At 42.0% G+C, this 15,945-nt stretch overlaps 3 protein-coding genes across 7 annotated transcripts; all 3 read left to right on the top strand.

Moving 5' to 3' along the window:
* Positions 1-13: 13 nt before the first annotated feature.
* Positions 14-13,453, top strand: RB195_007512 (uncharacterized protein; the record flags this gene model as incomplete). 5 transcript variants are annotated; one of them, XM_064181180.1, is made up of 15 exons in its annotated part: positions 14-31; positions 88-142; positions 281-426; positions 875-981; positions 1,060-1,222; positions 2,462-2,559; positions 3,668-3,834; positions 3,920-4,355; positions 4,600-4,681; positions 9,453-9,590; positions 9,646-9,753; positions 9,929-10,014; positions 11,569-11,715; positions 12,072-12,633; positions 12,989-13,453. In XM_064181180.1, 15 exons carry the CDS (start codon positions 14-16, stop codon positions 13,451-13,453), a joined length of 2,778 nt encoding a protein of 925 aa, XP_064037990.1. The 5 variants fall into 5 exon arrangements, with proteins under 5 accessions (XP_064037990.1, XP_064037995.1, XP_064037994.1 ...); XM_064181184.1 differs by lacking the exons at positions 4,600-4,681; positions 9,453-9,590; positions 9,646-9,753; ... (2 more) ...; positions 12,072-12,633; positions 12,989-13,453 and having other exon boundaries at positions 3,920-3,990; positions 4,047-4,295; XM_064181183.1 differs by lacking the exons at positions 14-31; positions 88-142; positions 281-426; ... (5 more) ...; positions 12,072-12,633; positions 12,989-13,453 and having other exon boundaries at positions 4,306-4,355; positions 9,929-10,018.
* On the top strand, positions 11,303-11,563 carry RB195_007513 (uncharacterized protein; the record flags this gene model as incomplete). Its single annotated transcript, XM_064181185.1, has 1 exon — positions 11,303-11,563. One exon carries the CDS (start codon positions 11,303-11,305, stop codon positions 11,561-11,563), a length of 261 nt encoding a protein of 86 aa, XP_064037993.1.
* A 293-nt stretch (positions 13,454-13,746) lies between the features above and the next one.
* Positions 13,747-14,136, top strand: RB195_007511 (uncharacterized protein; the record flags this gene model as incomplete). The annotated part of the gene is made up of 1 exon (XM_064181179.1): positions 13,747-14,136. One exon carries the CDS (start codon positions 13,747-13,749, stop codon positions 14,134-14,136), a length of 390 nt encoding a protein of 129 aa, XP_064037989.1.
* Between the last annotated feature and the right edge of the window lie 1,809 nt (positions 14,137-15,945).

Below are 15,945 nucleotides of genomic sequence, written 5' to 3'. Positions count from 1 at the left end.
CCAGCGCGATACAATGTTTCCCATTCTTCCGGTAATGGCGATCACACTTTAGCCTTGATGAACGAGTGTTTATGTGATTGTTTTCAGGTGATTCTAGCTTTGTACAATACTGTGCCACTAGCAATCGGCGGCAGGATAAGAGGTGACTTCTTGTGAAAAAGTTGCCACTATTAAGTTTTAATGTCTTGCAAATATTGAAACCTACCTAGATATGAGGACTATCCATGGCTTTGCTGACATTACCTCATTCCTCACTTGGTAGATGCTTAGATCCTTTCAGAATGCGACGAATCAGCAATCGCAGGCGACGAATATCGAACACTGTTTCTGCAAGCACACAATAATTACAGACTTGCACTTGCAAATGGATCGGCGCGCGGAACAAACAACCGCAAACTTCCAGGATCGAAGAGCTTGTTTAAATTTGTGCGTCTTTTCTGAGTCTCGTTTCAGCATTGAAAAACAATTGAAATTGAAAGAGGGATACATATAATAATGATTTTCTTTCGTATCCGTGGAAATCAAAGTAGTTACAAACTCTATAGGTAAGCTTCCAGCACCTGTATCTCTTAGAATTTCTGGGTGCGAAATACAGAAAAGTAGGAGTAATGCTGCATTCATTATGTCTACTTCAAATAATCAAAGAATACTGCGATCACTGAATAAATCATCCTCTTCCCTTAAGTTTAATGTTAGCAGTGTCAAGGTGGTTGAGTCCTTTACAAAAGAATTTGAAGAATTTAAGGAAAAAAAAACTTCTGCTTCACTGTCGAGAATTATGTATAGAACACAACTGTCGTTTTAGAATTTTAGGTTTGAAACTGCAAATTTTATTCTTATTTTGATGAAAGGGGGTTGCCTCACAATATCTCAGAACTATAACTGCCAATTGGAACTGCTTGCAAGTGCTGTTGCTCTCGATTGTCAATATAAACCTTCATTGAAAATGAACGACATCGGATACAGCCAGAATTTTCGAAGGTGAGTAACTTTTTGTGCTCGTTAGAGTGTAAGTCATGAAAAAGATCAATATTTACACTTATCCTATCCTCTTAACAGGTCCGAAGGAGTAAAACGTAATGTATTGGACAACGTAAATAATCTTGAGAATCGTTTCAACAAAGTTGTTTCTAAGTGGTGGTATACGGTAGAAGATGAAACCATCCGGCCCATGTCTCCAGATGTCATATATAAGGATGATGCGATGGAAGAGTTTGCTAACGTAAGATTAATTAATTAGTACTTTTTGGCCCCATAAAGTTGGAGAAGATACCAGACCTCATGCTTTTTGGGTAAAGATAAATGAGGTATTCTCACTCCTAGCAACTCTCACGAATTCGCTTCGAATTCATAGAGGATGTTAGCCTGGAAAAACTGTTTGGTACAATGATACTGTATTATTTTGAATTTGAGCGGTTTAATTCCTATATTTGATGAAAACTGATGTCGCAGGTAAGGCTGGAGATTGTACGAAAATCGGAGTTATCTACCAAATAGAATGTCTAACGTGTAGCGGTATTTATATTGGAGAAACTGGAAGGATGCTGAACGTGCGTATCAAGGAACATTTGGCTGGTAAAAGGCGAGGGAGTTCGATGACACCGTTAGGGCGCCAAAAAAATGATAAGCATGATGGAAATGAGTTTGAAATAAAATGTACAATATTAGCGCACGAGAAAGAAATATCTGCTAGGAAGGCATTGGAAGCATTCTGGATTTCCGTCAGGAATCTGTCCATGAATAACAAAAATGAGTTCTTATCAATTACCAATGACTTCTTGCCGTTCGTAACACTCCGTGAGCTATAACTTTGTCCCATATGCTGTTCTTTAACGTTATCCATACATCAGTACTTGAAAATACTGCAAAGTGCGCAGATCTCATTTACCTTGGTGACACTCTTTAAGAACGCGGTGGTTCACCAGCCTCGATAGTCTGTGAGACTGGTCAGTTTGTTTTTCTTTTGAAGGTCTTGCGCCACGTAATTGGAACAATATCGATATCGAGGATTGGCAAAGACAGAGGAGTTTGATGGGATATACATGGCATCAAAAAGCTCGGATAATTTTTAAGTCTTTGATAAAGGCCAGTGTCGATATAAAGACGATAAAGACAAAAACATTTGTCGAAACTCAGGCCAATAATGAAGTTCCATCTAAATCTCCTTGGCATAACGAAAAAAAAACATGAGTACACTTTTCAATGCCGAGATTTCAAGAGAAGAAGATTGGAGGTTAAAAGGAGGAGCAGAAAAGAAGAGGGTGAAGTATTCTTCTCACTGCTCCCATTTTCTACTTTTTATAACATGTGAATTTGCCTTTTGTTGCTGTTTTGGGTTGTTTTAGGGAAGTCTTGGCAGATGGGCTGCGGCAAGAATTTCATACCTTCTTTTTTCCGCAATTAGTTGCTATCAAAGTACCCTCCCTATTCAATGCTGTAAATGTTTTGAGCCGCTTTTCAGATCGCTTACCACAAATCCATATCCCTTGGGTGCTTTAACGCTCTATGTCCGTTAGCTGAAACGCACGATCTCGTGACGACTTGCGTATATGGAGCCGTGTAAGTCTTTTTTAAACGATGTGATTCTGAATTAATTTCATTATAACTGTACACTTTTGAATCGAGCTTGACCTACATAGCGATATTACGAGTGAATGGTCACTTTGTAGATCGTACATGAATAATCGTCATACGAGATGAAAATTCTTGATTCGTGTCGGTGAAAAAAAAATACTGAAATAGTGACACCTCTTAAAGGCATCTGGCGTGGTATGGATTTTCGTTGGAATATACCTATATCTGGACGTAGGTTATGAATACAAGGGTGGTTCCGCTCATCTCTCCTTCCTTCACTGCAAACAGACGGCTTCGGAATGCGCTTCCTTACGACGGCCACTGTTGCTATGCTCCACCTTTGCTCCCCGCCCCGCCTACGATTCCTCAAATGGGTTTTCTACGAATCACAGGCAGGGTTGCGCATTGCAACAGAAGCCGTCGTAGGAAACAGCGTTTTGGGGTCGTCCGTTTAGACTAGTACAGGGAAAGATGAAGGGAATCACCTTTCTTCCCACAATCTACGACCCTGCATAGACATTACCCGCCTGAAAAGCGCACCACGCCAGATTCGTGTGGTGATGTCTTTAAAAATATCCTCTTGCTCCTAAAGTTTTCGAGGTGCTGTTAAGCTAATCCAGAAAGAGAGGAACTTTCTAGGCTAGAATTTGATGGGGTTTTTTGAAACACCGTCGTGGTAGACAAGAATTTCAATAGGGCTTTCATCAGAATGCGGGAATAAATGGTAAAGTAATGCACTTTAACGCACGCAATTAGGCTTCTAGAAATTTGCAAATCAAAACAGAATATCAGTTTTTAAGTGTCAGGATTGCTAGTACAGAAAGTGCAGAAGTTGGCCTCTCATAATAAGACGAGCTTTATCGTTCACTTCAGTTCGTTTGAACACGATTTGATATTTTTTGTTACCGCTACATTTCTACACAAAGGTATTGGAATTTCCTCTGGTACACGTAATGTCCTCTGGTATAGAATTGATGTTTTGTTAGGGTTTTATTGTCATTGTTACTGTAACAACACCATCATTAAAGTTCGAAACCTATTACAAAAAGACCTTGTTTATCCTATGTTAGTCATTTCATATAATCCGCTTCAGTCCTAAGAAAGGTGCACCGCTGTACCCCACCGCACAAACAACACGCGGTTGCACCGATTCGTCAACGTGTAACGTCGGGGTACACAATCCTGAATGTATCAGGAAATACGATGAAGAAGACGCAACCCTAGCAGGACTCTGCCGCACTGATTCAAAGGAAATGCCAGGCAGGTTCTTTGCGGTAATTCTTTCTAGATTACGCTGCTGAATTCGTATGAATATCATACATTTGCTCAGTCTAACCGTTTTTAGCAACCGCGACAGTACCTCACGCAAGCACGACAGAAGAAATTAAAGTGCCATCGCCCCCACCCAAAACTACGGTGTCACCGACAACACGCAGAACTACCAGGACATCGACAACACGCAAAACTACCAGGACATCGACAACACGCAGAACTACCAGGACATCGACAACACGCAGAACTACCAGGACATCGACAACACGCAGAACTACCAGGACATCGACTACACGCAGAACTACCAGGACATCGACAACACGCAGAACTACCACGACATCGCCTACACGCAAAACTACCACGACATCGACTACACGCAGAACTACCACGACATCGCCTATACGCAAAACTACGAGACAAACCACTGTTGCAACAACAAGAGCAGCTAGCTCTCGTGAAATGACAGACACATTACGGAATCTAGTATTGAAAACGCACAACGAGAACAGGTGAAATAAATTTTTAGATACATTAGTTGAACTAGGAAAAAAGTAACTACTTTCCGAAAAAAGCCATGTTTCTATATTAGAATTCTCAACCAGCTTCATGAATCTCATTTCAGAAAATTCGGTGGTCAAGGGATTTTTAAAATTCTGTTTTTAATTGAATGATTTTATTTGAGTGCGTGATATGGGCACAAAACAGTTTTCCAGTTCGAATTACGAAACTAGTTCCACTAATGAACGTTTTCAGAGCACTGCTTTCTCAAGGATATGTTGCAAATGGGAGAGCGGACGGCCCGAGGCTTGGACCAGCTACGAATATGCTCACAATGGCGAGTCATAAACGTTACGACAGACTAAAATTTTCTGCTGTTAATTGATTTCAATGGCTTGTACTTTGGTGTTGCTCAATCATAGTGAGCTTGGATCAGGGTCAAGTGTGGTGATGGGACACTACCCTCTGGAATAGGAACACCCTCCCTTGCTTCTACTTCTCCTCCAAAATTCCTGCGACAGTTCTTGGCTGCTACCAATTCAATATACTGAAAATTTCACTTACTGGAGGAACGAATGGAAAATGAGAACACCAAGTAGCAGAATAAGCAAATTTGCTGGAATGCTTTTGAAATATTGCTTTTGAAAAATCTGATTTTTACCCTTTTTTTCTAAAATCTATTAAGCAACTCTAAATACTGATTAAAGGACATAGAACGACGAAAAAAGAGAAGAGTCAGGTGCATAATTCGAATTACAGAGGAACGTCGGAAAAAATACGAGAAATTCAACATTCTGTTCCTATAGTATGACAACGGGACGACGCAGATTCGACGTCCCACTGAGTGAAATTTTTGCAAAAGAGTTAGAAATTTGGAACCATTTCCAAAAGATGAAGAATCTAATTTTTCTTAATTTCACATGGTGCTCAGCAGTTTAATAATAGATTTAATGGGAATTAATGACCAAAAAGCTCAGATTCTGTGCAGATTGTTCGGCAGCATCAAGCGTGCATTGAGAATTTCTCAAAGAGGGTGTCGAAGAGGGAGGGGGGTCGTACGGCTTGTCAGCGGAGTAGAAAAAAATGATGAGAGCAAAGAGAAACAGACGTGGAATTGTCGACTTCAAAAGAACCATATTGAGGGATGCGAAATTTTAGGAAAATAGATGGCGTAAAGTGTTTTTTTTTAAGATTTTTCTTGTTTAATTTCACACCTTTTAGTCCGGGACTAGTTGAGGAGAATAATAAATAAATGAAGGACATCCAGATCAGGATAAATGTGAAGGATCATGAGTGCGAAGGCAAGAAAAGGAGTGTAAATTATACAATGCGTTCTGAACAAGGCCTTGCGGCTTTGCGGCTCATTAACTTCGATGGGGCAACGTAATATGTCGCCATTTTTTTATTGGGACTGTCAGGGATCAGTCCCTGACAAAAGTGGGATTTTTACATTCAGTGTACGAGAGTTAAAAGAGCGCATTTCCCATCCGACAGTGATGAATGTATTATTATCACTCAAAAATGCAATTTCGATGCTGTCACTAAACGAAAAAAGACATCTACAAGCGCAATTTGGGATAAAATTAGTAATAAGTAGGCTCCACGAGTTTCTGAACATCGACGCCCAAAGTGAAATAAATGCAATAACTCATGCAATAAAGCTGGATGCGTTTTGTAGTTTTGTAGAGGGGAACATCTTCTGTATTTCTAGAAAACTTGGTGCTTCTGGCTTCCCTAGTTTTTTTGAAACCCAGTTCGAAGAAATGAGAATTGAGAAGAATTCTAAATTTCACATCACAAAAAGTGGGAAATCTCACATTTTCGACTATCAGAATCTGTATGACTTCAAACAAAATCCAATAACTCAGGTCGTAGTTTATAAAGAAGAATTCGAAGAAAAAGAAACTAAATTTCTCAACTTTTTTTCAACTAACTTTCAAAAAACCAAAGGGTCCCTTAAAAAATATTTCAACCATTTTATTGCGCATATCTTCCTTTACAGAAAGCGGCCACCTTTGTCTTCCTCCGTCTCTTTTATAGTCCGTTATTCATATTTTCATAAGCTGCTAAAAGCTGATCAGTCCAGCTGTAATTTTCAATCAGGGTCTGGTTCTAAGCGCTAAAATAACTACTAAATAACAACTGTTTGCGAAGAACAGTGCTGTAAATACAATTTTAGAAAAACTGCCGGTGCAATGTTCGTCTCAGCAATTTTTCTACGGTTTTGCAAAAAATCAAGATTCCGGCGGGAATCGGACTCTTCGTAGTCTGTAACCACTGTAAACGGGTGAAATTATGTGTAGAAAGTAGAGAATAGTGAGAAAATGATTTCAACACGTGTTGTCCGTCGTTCCCAGCTGTTTTTTTTTTCATTTTTTTTTCAATTTTGCAGAAATAATGGTTCAGTAATGGTTTCTTACAGTGAACTATCAATAGAATAAACGAGATGAGTCGGTCGTTTTCTGGAGGGTTTTTTTTTCAACTACACGCTTGATCCTCTTGTTAGGTGTGGAAGATGGCGAATAACTTTGTTATAAGAAGACCAAATAAAAAAGTTTAAGTGGTACTTCAGAGAAGAAAGTTTGCCCTGAAATGCTTTCCCCTCTTTTGGAATATTGATGGGTCGAAAACATGAAAATGCCATTTTTCTATTCTAGTCTTTCACTGAAAAGTTTCAAAAAACAGTAAGGCCCTGGAAATCTCTTGATACTGGATCTGAAAAAGAAAATTCTTGGCTATAACATACTAGAAGATAATTTGTTTCGCTCTAAGTTACTTTGAGTTAATGAATTTTACTCAAGATCACACAATTCTCGGTGCGCGAGCAAAAATTGGGATTCTTGCAAGTTTTCTCATCCCGAGAAAGTGGGGCAGCGTTTTAAAAATCACCGGCATATTTGGATAGAGGGAATAAGGAAAACCCTGGGCACAAATCTTGTCCTTTCTGATCCGCGTAGTACTCTCAAAACCTAGATGGGGCAAATCCAAACAAAGTCGGAAAATTTTAAATTTTGTCGCATCAAATTTCCAAGAAGACTATTCAGCAATTTGACTATTTTCTAGAGCAAATCTTCTTCTCTGAAAAACCACCTGAACTAACACCTAAAACACGTAAACCTGTCTTTTGGTCCCCTTATGACAAAATTATTCGTCTTTTATCAGACTTAGGACTGCATAGAAACTGAGCTTTTTTGGTCATTAAATTTGATTGAATCCACTTTTAAACTGCTGAACACCATGTAAAATTAAATTCTTCATTGTTTAGAAGTCGTAGAAGTGGTTCCAAGTTTTTGCCTTCAAGTCGAACTTGCCTCGGGCGGATGTCGAATCTCCGAGGTCTCACTGTTACACTGCCAACACGTTATACAATAGCGGTCAGAAATCAATTGACAAACGACTTTTTGAGGTCTTACCTGAAAATTATTGAGTCGTCCCCAAACTTGCCCCAGATCTGTAATTTGGGTTTAGAAACGTATTCCGAAAAATAGATTTACTTTGCTCTTTCTGGGTTAGTATTATTTCCAAAAAAATTGAAAATGTTCTTTTTTCCTTTTTTGATTTTTAGTTTATTTTCCGTACTTTTTATGTTTTCCCCCTTTTTCTGTTTTTATTTTACTTTTTTTTATTGTATTTAGATTATGGACAGAACATTTGGAGCACGGCCGAGGAATCAGTAAAGGAATGAGACAGGTCTAATTAGCAAAACTGTGTTTCCAAAGCGACTGGCTCCGCTTTGCTGAAGAAAGTATTAGCATATGAGGTAATTGGAACAAGACCAAATCCAGGGCGAATCCTAATGACTACATGAGTTACCGATATATCCCGGTTGAAGCAGTCACGACTATGGCCAGATGAGTGCTCCGAGTCATTATTTTGCTAGAAGATGAATCTTCTGCTAATGAATTGAAGAGCAAATTGATGCACTGTCGTTTCTAAAATATCCTCAAAGCTGCATCTCTCCTAATTTCTACGAATTTGCCGAAGAGGTTCGATTTTATGGTTACTGAAGCAACCCGAGTCCAACCATACCTTAGCTCATTCGACACGAGTAACGTGATCTTCTTTGGACCCATTGGAAGTGGTATAGAGTTTTATTTTCTGATAAACTCCTGATAAGTTTAGGTTGACGGGAAGTGATGGTATTAAGTGTGTCGAGCGCCCAGTTGGAAAAAGATTTGATCCCATGTATCAACGGTCTACTGCAAAGCATAATGGAGTAAAAATGATGTTCTGGGTTTTGATCCAGTAGCCATAATATCGAATCTCTTCGTCAAATTCATAGACGTTTGGATAGATACAGCTTTGAGAATATTTTAGAAACAACAGTGCTCTTCAATTCATTGGCAGAGGATTCATCTTCTAGCAAGATAGCACTCGGAGCACACATCTGGCCATAATCGTGACTGGTTCAACCGGGATATATCGGTAACTCGCGCAGTCATTAGGTTTCGTCCTGATTTGGTCTTACTCCAATTACTTCAGTAATACTTTCTTTTTTTTTGCTAATACTTTCTTCAGCAAAGCGGAGCCAGTCGCTTTGGAAACACAGTTTTGCTAATTAGACCTGTTTCATTCCTTGACTGATTCCTCGCAGAATGGATTTTCGAGTTCCATCTGACATGAGCCGTGCTCCGAGTGTTCTAGCCATAATCTGAATACAATAAAATCAAGTAAAAAAATCTGGGAGAAAAATAGAAAAAACAAGCAAACACAAAATAAAAAAGATAGGCAAAAAGAATAACAAAAAATAGAAACAATTTAACTTAAAACTAAAAAAGTGGAAAAAGAACTCTCAGTTTTTTAAAATAATACTAATCCCAAAAAATCAAAGTATACCTACTTTCTAGAATGAGACAAATTCCTTACATTTTCAAAATCAACGCGCACAACCCGCATATGGCCGCATCTGACCAAACTTCATGGCCGGATTATAACTAACATACTAGTTATAACAATTATAACGAACACAGAACATTCTATAAAAGAAGATCGTTCTATGTTCGTAACTGACATCTGTAAACTTCTAGTCTTACAACAACAGAAAAAATCCGGTACGACTCGAAAAATGGTATGATTTGTATTAAAAAACGATTTGAAATCAACTTCAGAAATACGACTTCTCACTGGAAACGGAGGCTCAAGCATATGCGGATAAGTGCAGTCTCGTTGGATCTGGTCCGAATTCGGGCCAAAACACTCATGTCATTCAATCAAAATCAGTTTCAGCGTTCGATGCATTAAAAAAGGTGAGTTGTTTTTCCCTGTAAATAACCTGAAATTATTTTATTTATGATAGTTCAGTCTATGAGTACATGGTGGAACGAAATCTATTCCACCTCCGTGGGGAAGAATTTGATGTACACTTCGAGGTTACAAGCGAAGCGAGACGCACCCACGAGATTCACTCAGGTAGGTAGTTTTTTTCGACTTGTCCTTGAAGTCGTCAAGTGAATGCCATGCATGCATTCACCAAGTCTCAGGAGGAATCAGTGCAGCCGTTGTATAAAACTTAATTTTAATGACCGATTATCTAGACAAAAGGCTGTTAAAAGCCACACTCTTCACTCATATTCCAGTATTACAGATGGCGTGGGCTGACACCTACAAAGTCGGATGCGGGATAAAACGGTGCTCCTCCAAGACCTTTGTAGTCTGCCGCTACGATCCACCGTAAAAATTGTTTGATTCTTGAAAACTTAACGCTAAAACTCACTACCAGAGTATTGGTGCGGAACAAGAGGTACCCGCAAAAATCGGCTAACAGTTGCTGACCTCTCTGCAGCGCCACGCGCCCGCGCGTAATTAGGACTGCCGCTCTACCAGCTAGGCAGCTTCCACCTAGGCCCGCTCGCCCTCAAACCAACGCCGCAGGCGATGACCACGTTGCGGTGAAGCGGTGGAAACTACGAAATTGGAAGCGAGAGTGGTGAAAGCGAAGCAGGTTTTGGTCCACGAAATTGACAAATTAAGGTCGCGTTATCGAAGAGTAAAGTGAAGAAGTAGATTCTTCTATCAAGTTGATAGATATATCATCAAGAGTACATCAAAGAGTGATAAGTTGTTTTCGTGATCAATGATTTCATTTGAGAAACTTCACATCGGACTTTTTGTGGTGTTGTCTTCGCTCGCCTTCACTGATGAATTAATCAAAATTAACCAAAAATAATCAAAAATCATTAGTGATATTGATTTCAAATGATATTTTCTGCAAAGTCAGAATTCTGTTTTTCTGACAATGTTTTCTTCTTTCTTTTTTTTTATTATAAACAAAGGTGATAGATTTCATACTTTCTTTCTAAACGTATCAGTTCTACAAATTGAGAATATCGAAGGAGTGTTTGAAACTTCAGCTTCAAACACTCGTTCGATACCAACATAATATAGACACAAATTGAAAATATTACTCGAAGGATGGGTTTTCTTCCTGTTTTCCCCATCAACTATCATATAATGACGTTTAACATAAAATATTGTGAACGACGACGGATCTCCCTCACTAGAGGGATCACAGCCGGTTAGTCGCGAGGCTACGTCTCTGGGTGGCGGATAGGGGGCTAATCGCGGACTAAAGCGACTTTGTGCTTGCCCTGAGAACCAGGTGGATTCAAGGGGATGGACTCCCTGTTTCTGCTGAGCCAGGACTGACTGATGACATCCTTGTATCCCGCACGTCGGTCCGGCCAAAATCCTGCAATCAAGTGACTGAGAGGTGCAAGAGAGGCGGTTTGGAGTCGCCTCCAACAAATAAGCTCCACATGTCCACTCCGGGAGAACGGAAGTTCTCCCAGAAACTCATGGGGCTAGAGGTTTGCAACCTGCCCATGGGTTTTAAAATTTTTATGCAAAACACAGTAATAGAAAAGAGTCTCCTGATTCCGGAGGAAAGCCTGGTACGGTAGCGCCAGGTAGGACGGGATTGCAGAAGTCATGTAGGCTACCGAAACGGAAAAGGACTAGGATGGCGATCTGTACTTATAACGCACGTACGCTTGTATCGGAAGCGGCCATCGGAGATCTGATGATGCAAGCCAAGAAGATCAAGTACGACGTCATCAGATTGACCGAGACGAGAACACGTCACCCTCTCAACGCCGTATATGAAACTGGAGAAAAACTGTTCTTAGGAACATGCGACAGTAAAGGTGTTGGTGGAGTTGGCGTCCTCGTCAATACAAGTATGGCAAAGAACGTCGACTCTTTCGAACAACTTACGACCTGAATCAGACGTATGCGGATGAGAAGATGTGGTCCAACACCAGCTTTCACTATCTTCGTCGCTTACGCTCCAACATCAAGCTACGAAGAAGAAGAAGTCGAAGCTTTGTATATGGACCTGGAGAAGTTCTACCGAGAAGATCATGCCTTCTACAGGTTATAATTGGCGATTTCTACACCAAAGTTGGCCCAAAAAGAGTGCCGGAGGAACTTCACAACATCGGGACCCACGGCCTACAATGGAATGACCAGGGAGAGAGGCTCTTCGAGTTCATCATGACGACTAAGACCATCCATGGGAACTCGCAATTCCAGAAGCCCTCCTCTCTGCGCTGGACGTGGGAGTGACCCGGTGGAGGGTACCGTAATGAAATAGACCACATCATCGTCAATAAAAGGTTCCGCCTGACAGACGTCGCCGTCGTACCAAAGTTCTATACGGGATCGGACCATCGCCCCCTTCGAGGAAGATTTTCCTTCACAAGGAGAGCAGAGAAAACCGCCAAGTCCAGAGAGAGAAATCCCAGAACTATCATCAACTGGGATCTCTTCGCTACGCTAGCCGGCTTTTGGGAAGATTCTGCAATGGACAACATCGGCGAGGAATATGACCGGCTTGTTGAACACCTTCACGACTGCGCGAAAAAGGCTGAGAGTTTTAAAACCACCAAGAAACGCCTGTCTCTTGAAACTCTCGAGCTGATACGCCAGCGTGGAGCAGCACGAGCCGCAGGGAACCAAGAACTTAAGTCCGAGTTCGCAAGGCGTTGCAGAGAGGCGATAGGGGAAGACCATAAAGAGAGAAGAGCAGAAGTGTTGGCTGAAGCTGCAGAGGCGGGGAAAAGCATCCGCTATACCCATCGAGACTTGGCCAGTCGCAAGACGAGGATGACTGCTCTCCGGAACCCAAAGGGAACAGCCATTGCATCGAGAAGGGGGATGGAGAAAATCATCTACGACTTCTACTCTGATCTCTTCGACAGCCATGTCCACTTTCGTCCTCACCATCTGAGGGAAGACGGACAAGTCATTCCAGAGGTTCTCCCGTCCGAAATACGACATGCTATCATGTTGGTAAGAAATCGTACGGTACCCGGTCCCAACAGAATAAGCCCAGAACACCTGAAGAACCTTCCGCCAGTACTCATCAACACCCTGGCGAGGCTCTTTACGCGTTATCTGTCGGAATGCAAGGCTCCTAAACAGTGGAAGACCAGCAAGACCGTGTTGTTGTAAAAAAAGGGAGATCCACATGACATCGGCAACTATCGTCCAATCTGCTTACTGTCCGTCATCTACAAGCTCCTTACAAAAGTGATCCTTAATAGGATTGAAAAAGTCTTGGATGAAGGACAGCCATGCGAGCAAGCAGGGTTTCGAAAAGGATTCAGCACGAATGACCACATTCACACTGTTTCGAAACTTATAGAGGTATCTCGAGAGTACAAGATGCCGCTCTGTCTCACCTTTGAAGAAGGCCTTCGACTCAGTTGAGACGGAAGCGGTCGTGGAAGCCTCGGACAACCAAGGCGTCCCTACTCAGTACAGAAAGGTACTTCGAGAGTTGTACAGTAACTTCACGACCGGAATTTCGCCATTCTACAAGAACATCATCATTGACGTGAAGAGGGGGGTCCGACAGGGTGATACAATTTCACCCAAAATATTCACAGCCACCCTCGAGAACGCAATGCGAAAGTTGGAATGGGACGACATGGGAGTGAAGGTTGATGGTCGGCAGCTACACCATTTGCGCTTTGCTGATGACATCGTACTGATAACACCAAGCATCAGCCAAGCGGAACGAATGCTGACTGAATTCGACAAAACATGTGGATGCATCGGTCTTCAGCTGAATCTACAAAAGATGTTCATGCGGAACGGATGGATCTAGGATGCCCCATTCACGCTCAACGGAACGAACATATCCGAATGCACCAGCTACGTTTGTCTCGGTTGGGAACTGAACATGATGAACACCACCCCCGAACTGGGCAGGAGGAGACGAGCGCGGGGAGCGTACAAGAGCATCGAGGATGTGGTGAAGAAACCAGGAACACCCGGCTCCGTGCTCACCTCTTCAACACCACCGTACTTTCTGCTTTGACCTATGCTTCGGAAACCTGAGCATTTCGCAAGCAGGAAGAAAACGCGGTGAGCGTCAGTGAACGCGCAATTGAGAGAGTGATGCTAGGAGTATCCCGTTTCAAGCAAGTGAGGGACGGGATTCGAAGTTCTCTCCTACGTCAGCGATCGAAGATTAGAGACGCCGCCGCGTTTGCCAAGGAAAGTAAAATAAGGTGGGCCGGACACGTGATGCGCTTTAATGACAACCGTTGGACCAGAGCCGTGAGCGACTGGGTTCCCCGCGATATCAAGCGCACTAAAGGAAGACCGCCGACCCGATGGTCAGATTTCTTCACGAAGTCCTTCAAAGAAAAATATGACACTCTTCGTGTCCCACGCGAAAGGAGGAACCACTGGGCTACTCTGGCACGCGATCGGGACAAATGGAAGAATTACTGGCGCCCGCTCGACCAGCTCGAAGATCAACGGGAGTCAAGGTGGTCAAGGTGATCAAGGTGATTGTGAACGACATAAACTGATAAAAATAACATTCCTCGTCAGCTCTTGTGAACTGTTGGCCACTATTTAAGCAGCCGGTTTCATTCGTATTTCCACTTTTTGAGGAAGGTCTGTTACAAACCTGAGGTGAAAAGCAACGCAGGCAGAGGAGACGGGTATGAAACGCTTGCAACGTTCCATTCACCTTTTTCGACATGCACATGAAGTTACTGCGCGATAACGCCGCACTATGGCGCAACATTTTCACGCCCTTGGACCCCCTGCACCCCTTTCTATAACTATCTTGCGCCGGCGCACCATTCCGACGCCAAGGGACCCATCGCACCTTCCTTTTCGAATTTCGCAACTGACACACACACACACACACACACACACACACACACACACACACACACACACACACACACACACACACACACACACACACACACACACACACACACACACACACACACACACACACACACACACACACACACACACACACACACACACACACACACACACACACACACACACACACACACACACACACACACACACACACACACACACACACACACTGTACAAATAAGCCCGTTATTATATATCATGAAGTTTATACTTTTATACTTTTTACAGATCGCCTGAAATGAGATAAGCAATCTCTTTGGTGTCGAGTGTTCGATTTTAATGTCCAACGCTATTCTGTTGACTCCACGTACGACGCATCTGCCTGTACGCTATTATCAACATAGGTTTTCTGGTGTTCCGGAAGAGTTTGAATCTGCAGTTCTCGCATTTTTTGTGCGCACTTTCGATGTTCTTGAGAATTCTTCCGTTTTTTGGTCATCTTCGCTTAGATCTTCGTTGTTCAGAACAGCGCACTTGAGCGCTAAGAACAGTAAGTCGAAAGCAACACATTAGCAACACAGCAACACAAGCATACGGATTCCAACTACCGGGAATTCTCTTCCGAGAAAAACCAGCCCTCTGAACTCTTCGCACCGCGGTGCCTTTGACTCAGAATCATCAATATGTGAAGCAAATCGAGCTGTAGAGTTCAAAAATGGCCTTTCTGCAGGTCTGAATGGGGTCTGAATGGACCGAACGATGGAAATATAGTCGCTGAAAGCTCAAAGTGGAACTTCTGTGAACGACTTTTCTTGACATAGGTGGGAACTTCTGATGGAATGTATAGCACGCGTCAGACACTTCAACACTTCACTTCAGAAGCGACGTCAGTTTTGACGATGGTGCAAATGGAGAGTTGCGAGTGCAACATTTCGAGGATAGCGCGCATTTGTAGATCTTAAGAGTTTCATTGGAAACCAACGAAACGCAGTTACAGGAAATGGTAGTGAGAGTTGGCAAATCAATCAGTAGCATGTCGCTGCGGTGCCGGCAGAGATCAGAAAGAGACCCATATAGCTTGGTAAGAAAAAGATGCTGTAAGGAAAGCATGTACAAGGAAGGCATGTACAGACTTTAACACATCCCATAATCTCATTAAAATTTCAAATGGAGTGGCATAGAGGTGGAAACACAACGACGCTAATGAGACATACATTCTGCGGCCGAATGTACCTTTATTTAACTGAGAAACACTATTCAGATCAATGCTCTGACAAATTTTTATGTAGATGTTTATATAGAACGCATGTCAAGTATTCTTGCTCGCAGGTTTTGTCGAACGAAACTTTATATAAGTCTGGGCAATTCTTTCTATTTTCTACAGCGTTTTATCGCTTCATTTCATTTCTCCATTCTCTGCATAAAATCAGTACGACCGGTTAGGTGTATGAATGGTGAACAGAGACC

This window comes from Necator americanus, chromosome I (genome assembly GCF_031761385.1).
Source record: "Necator americanus strain Aroian chromosome I, whole genome shotgun sequence".
In the NCBI taxonomy this organism is placed as follows: Eukaryota; Metazoa; Nematoda; class Chromadorea; order Rhabditida; family Ancylostomatidae; genus Necator; species Necator americanus.
This window is presented reverse-complemented; position numbering and strand designations above follow the sequence as displayed.